The sequence below is a fragment of the Nestor notabilis genome, unplaced genomic scaffold (assembly GCF_000696875.1).
Source record: "Nestor notabilis isolate BGI_N333 unplaced genomic scaffold, ASM69687v1 scaffold8913, whole genome shotgun sequence".
NCBI lineage: Eukaryota > Metazoa > Chordata > Aves > Psittaciformes > Psittacidae > Nestor > Nestor notabilis.
Genome location: NW_009922357.1, coordinates 108,106 through 114,105, shown reverse-complemented (window position 1 = coordinate 114,105; position 6,000 = coordinate 108,106). Strand labels below are relative to the sequence as shown.

Below are 6,000 nucleotides of genomic sequence, written 5' to 3'. Positions count from 1 at the left end.
GATAAGCAGGTAAGAAGACTTCATGTTGGTTGGCAAAAGTAGCTGTTTTGATATGATATAGCCAAGCTTTTTGTAAGACATTTGATTAAGTACCACATAATCAGCTACAGTCAGAATGGAAGTGTAAAAAACACTGTAGAGTGTAATTAATGAGTTCATAATTGGATCAATAATTGTAGATTAGCATTTATCTGTCTACTCACATGTTTTAATGGAGTCATTATGTATAAAGTATATGTACAACTCTATATACTTAACGTGTAAATATACTAGTATATGAAGTATAAAATGAGTTAAAAAAATGTTTCATGTTAAATGACAAGGACTGGTCAGATGTGGCCTTTTGTTAAGGCAGGTAAGATTATCTGAGAACCTTACATGTAGCCAAATGCAACATAACAAATCTACAAAGGAGAAAAAATAGGTTATGTGGATCACCATGGGGCTGAACATCAGGGAAGAGCGATGCCATTAAAAAAAATTTTAAAAGCCTGTTGCCATTCCAAAATTGCATGGGTGAACATCACCAAGGGAGGATGAAGCAGAAGGATCACACAGCAGTAGAAGAGGGCAATTTTTTCTGAGTGCTGATGGGCAGCTTGTCTGTGGAACTCCAACACATGCCGAGAGCCAGGAGGTATTCAGGGCAGAGTTACAAAAAGGACTTGAGGTCTAGGAAGCCTGTATTCCTGAGGGAGACCATGAACTTAATTAGTTAAATACTTCCTTACTTACTGTGCCAAGAAGGAAGATGATGAAGGGTGATTTGACTGCAGCCTTAAAGTACTAAGTGACTAAAGCCACAAAGTACAAAGTGCCTCCATTTTTTTAACAGACTTGTCATCTAATAGAAGTTACGAGCCAATAGTTAAGTGATAAACCCCTGCAACTTCAGACCAGAAATAAATCTTGAATTTTTCACAGCCAGAGTAATCGGCCATAATAAACAACTTATATATGGATATCGTGGATTCTCCTTCTTCTGAAGTGCTTAAATAAAGACGAAGTATCATTTTGAAGGAAGGAAAAAGGAACTAGTTATAGGCTTGAGGCAGAAATTGCTGCGTGAAGTTTTACAGCCGCCATCATGAAGGCAGTCAGAATAGATGGTCCCTGCGGTCCTGTCATGTTTTAAATTTCTGAGCCTATGGAAGTGCCAGCAAGTTACATGCTGGAGCAGAGACAGAGCACTCCAGACTAAAGACTTGGTTTAAAGTACAGTGTGAAAGACGTGATGGTGAAGCTCAGGCAAAACGACCGTGGATGAATCCTTACAGTGCCTGGACTAATCCCAACTGAGAACCGACCCCCAGGGCACTGTCCCAAAAAAACATGGCAAGCCAGCACCTGGCAAGGTGGAAGTCCTTCTGCTGGAGTGGCTTCCAGTGCACATAGGGGAGCCACAGACCACCAGGAGCCTGCAGGTCTGGCCTGAGGAAGGTGGCTGCTGGGTATGCACTAGTAATAATCTCAAATTGGGGCAGGTGTCCCTATTAGCTTCAGTACTGTTACTGTAGACACTCCACTGGGCTGCTGCACTGGATGTAAGCCCTCTTGTCATTTTCATGGTTGCCACTCTTAGACATGTATGTCTTTCCTGCTTCCTTACTTACATTTGTAGGCTACCTGCAAAGCATCGAGTCTGCTTCACCAGTCACACATTTTCACAAGTGAAATACTCCCCTGTGAAGAACAAAAACAATATAGAGACAGCAGAGTCTTTGTCATATGTAAATTACAAATTTCTAAGAGTTAAAAATTAAAAAAGCAAACATTTCCTGACTGTTCTCTGGATTTTATATAGAACTCTTGTCAGTATATACATCAGGGGTTTTTTGGTATTAATAACTCAAGATATCTCAAGATTTATATAAGAAGTTTTTCACTGTTCCATCCTGCCATTTTAGCATCTCATACTTAAATTTCGTTTTGAAGTTTAATATGCCAGTGCTTTCAGGCACTACTGGCTGGCCCTGCTGCCATGTTTCTGGTTTTCTCCATGCTTTGAGAAACATCTTTACAAAAGTTGATTTCATTTCAAAGGAAGTTCTGGAGAGTAGTTGTGTACTAAGTGCTAAGGTATAGCATAAGTGCATTGAATAAAAAAAAAAAGAAGGTCCTTTTCTTCTAGTTTCAAAGCTAATAGCAATCGTAAGAGTTAATTGTAATAATTGCCATGAACACTAATTGGACTAAATTATTTTTATATATCTCTTGTCAGACTTAAGGTTTAACAAATGCTGATAATTTCCACACTTTTCCAACCTTCCATATTTTTATTTTTACAGGAATGATGGTACCATCTTTGACCTCAGCTGTGTATTTCTTTGTATTTTTGGGCCTGTGCACATGGTGGTCCTGTTGCCAAGCATTTGATCCGCTGATATTCAGCTGTCTGTGTGTATTAATGGCTATATTCAGTGCGGGGCACTTGATTGGACTTTATCTGTACCAGCTACAGTTCTTTCAGGAGGTTGTTCCACCAAAAGATTTCTATGCCAGGTGAGAAAAATTCCTTTCTTGTTTAATTGTGGGCACATGATACAATGCTGTGTCATCACATGTTGATGCAAATGATCTTCCACATAATGCTTTGACAAATTTTATGCATAATTTCATGTTCAGTCTTAGAGAGTTGAAGCATTTCTGACTGAACGGTTTTGAATGATAGAATGTTGGAAATCCCACCTGGGCTATTGTATGCAGAGAGCTGGGACAGGTTAGGAGTGGAACAGAGTTTGGTTTTGGTCAGTGTGAAACTCAGATGTGAGTATGAATACTTTGTCTAAGACAGGAGATAAAGGAAATAGGTGATGGTATTGATGCAAGGGTAGTGTACACGTGCACATTTTATGGCAGACAAAAAGAAATGCTCCGAGATCTAATGTCGTCGTGTCTTAAATCGGGAAAAATGCATGTGTGGTGCCATCATTATGTGCAGAGACTGAGGGCTGCTGGTATACTTCACATGCTGTGCATTACATTAGACTGGTAACATAAAGTTTCTCTCTGGTGGTGCAGAACATGCCAGTCTTAGGTTCATGCTAACACCTACATTACTTAAGTCAAAAAGCAGCATTTCTAGTTACTGCTGCAGTAACTAGATTGGATGTGATTTCACCAACACTTTAATTTTTTACATATTGTTATCTAAAATACAATGAAGTAATGGATGTATTTTTCTCATTAGCACTTTTTTTCTCCTGAATCGTGATTGCAAATTGTTTTTTATGGTATGTATTTTTAGTCCTGTAGTAATCCTTATGTTAAATTAAATGTAAACCTGAACTTCATTTCTAGTAAACCTGTTGTTCCTTTTAAGTATTATAAGCAGAAGGTGAAAGGATATTAGATGTACTGTGGAGAATCAGTTAATGATTTGTATCTCAGTACACCATTAAAAGCAGTAAAAAATGACATACCTGGCTACAACAACCGCCACTTTAGTACTTATTTTGACATTTTATTTAGTACAGGTTAATAGATGTGGGGTTTGTGATGTTGGAATTGCTGACTAGGAGCCTCGCTGGGAGGGCATAACGTTACCCTAAAATCGGATCTGCTTAGTTTAGGTTCTTTTGTGCCACCTAGAGGTCAGTGTGGGAGAACGGCTGATTTCTAGTGCCGAGTAGCTAAAATGCTCACAACTACCCTGAAGTCTTTACGTTACTCTTGCCTTGTCATTGAGGAAAAAAAGAAAACATGGTTTCAAATTTCTAAACTACTTGGTAATGGGATATAAACTCAGATTTTTATCACGGTTTTATCACCAGACAGCTATAACGTTTTCTCAAGGAGAAGAAGAATGTGCTTCATACCCTTTTGCTAGAATACGTGAAACTCCCTTTATATGCATTATTTACAAAAGTCTCTTTTGTCTTTTTAACATTTTCTTACTTAAAATTATTTTTATTTACTTTAATTTCCTCTTAATTTAGTCTCAACCTTATTTTCTCTATTTAATTATTTTTTCTAATGGTGTAGTGCTACATTGTATGATAAAATCTCATTCAGTACAAATATGCCACTTTAGCTTGGTCACTAATTTTTGAAATGGAAAAATCCAATTGCAAGTAATTTGCCTCTGCCTCATTGCAGAAAGAAAAAGCACCTTCAGAGTTTGGATTAAAAAGAAGTTAGTGTGTTAGACTTACTTTGGAATATGTATTGACCTTTTTGTAAGCAGAAGATGATGTTATCTTCTGGCAGACTTTCTGTTGAATTGGTACTGTTGAGTACTCTGCCTTTTACACATGATAACATGTGAGGGACTAACATTCTAAATTACACAGAAAATTATGTTTGAATATACAAAACACCAATGACAACTCAACAGAAGGTGCAGCAAATACATCTTCCTTGTTTCTTTAATTAATTGCAATTCTTTCTGCTGTGCATTTATTTTGGTCTACTTTCAAGGAGATGTGTTTGAAGAACATTAGGACACATTTTATCAGTGCTTGGAACTGCAAATTTGAGTGTGAGGAAAAGCCAGTAATATGATTTTTAATGATTAAAGTAGGACTGGTATATAAGCAGTGGCTAGAGGAGCAAAATGAAAGACACATGTACTAGAATAGTCTGCATATACAGATATGGTACGTGTATTGCAGAAAAAATACGTTAGTATTTTTCATCCTAGAAGAAATTTGGTACGTTGCTATTTTATGTACCATCTTGGTTTGAAGCAGAGCTAAATATGTAGAGTTCTCATTAATAATACTAGTGGGTGGCTTGCCTGGGTAAATTATACGCTGAGAAAAAAACTTGGGTTCCCCAAATGTTTCTCTGTTATTCGCACCCAGAATATGCTGTTTAATGTCTCTTTGCAAGAGGACAGCACCAGATTGTTCTCATACTTAGTTGTATGAACTCTCCTTACTTAGCTGTAATAAACCCACTGTATGAAAAAACATACAGCAAGTACATGTATTTGCATGTGTTAGCTTTCGTGCTGTTACAAACTGACCTTTTTCCCTATATGAAGGGGAGCCAAAACTCCAGCTGTAAAGTTTTGAGGGCTCGATCCCTAGGTTAAGCTCTCCTCAGATGCAAGGGCAGATGTGGAAACTCTCCTGTTGGGCTGCTGCTGTATATCATTTCTCTTTGCAGAGTGTTTTAAAAAGCTACTAACATTGCTTTTTCTGGGTTTGAGTTCTCAAGTTGACAAGAAATGTACAATTTGTTTCTGATCGATAAAAAATATGTTGTCTTTGAATAGTAATGCACTCAATTAACCACTGTATCAATTGATTTCAAACTAAATGAAGTTAAACTATACCCAAACAAGCTGTAAAGTTCTCAACAGTATCTTTCAGCTAAAATTTGCATCATCCTTGTGATGCTCCTTCCTTTTAAGATCTCTTCAACTCAAAATTAAGTATTTCTCCCCAAAAAAAAAGGATACTGTTATAACATAGCCCTGTGTGTATGCCCTACTGCTATTAGCAAATATGAAGGCATTGATCTCCTACAAAGTTTCAGATGTACAGTTGCGGCTTCTGGTTCTGTGAGGTGCAGAGAGAAGTGACATATACACATACACACACCCAGTGCAAACTAGGATCTGCAGAGTATAGAGTACTGATAAGTCTGAGGTATAGCTGATGTTGCCATGGGTAGGCACGCTAGCAGCAAAGCTTGCGTGAAGCTGTCTCTGCCACTAACAGCTTTTCTTCTCTAGACCAGCCCACTATGGAGAAGTGGGCAGCAGTCATTCAAGGCAGTGCTCTAACTGCCTGGGAAGGAGTGGTCCCAAATGGCTCAGGAGGACTGGCGTAAGTAAGGCTGAATTTACTCTTCAGTTAGGACTTACCTAGTTGCATAAATTAACACTGGCTAATTACCAGTGGAATCTATCAAATAAAATGTCCACACTGATTTATAACATCATTTAAAATAGGTATTTTCTGTGTTCGCTTGCTGCCATATTACAAAATTGGTGATTTACAAAGGGAAAACAATAACAAGAAGTATCCATTTAAAACAAAATTTGGAAAA

General features: G+C 37.7%; 1 protein-coding gene across 1 annotated transcript in view; it reads left to right on the top strand.

Annotated features, from left to right (window-relative positions):
* PIEZO2 (piezo-type mechanosensitive ion channel component 2) overlaps positions 1–6,000 on the top strand; it is a gene marked incomplete at both ends in the record, with an annotated part of 181,966 nt that overhangs the window by 68,506 nt on the left and 107,460 nt on the right. Inside the window, one exon of the mRNA XM_010011576.1 lies at positions 2,289–2,502. Coding sequence (XP_010009878.1) covers positions 2,289–2,502 — 214 coding nt within the window. The remainder of the gene's footprint in view (positions 1–2,288; positions 2,503–6,000) is intronic.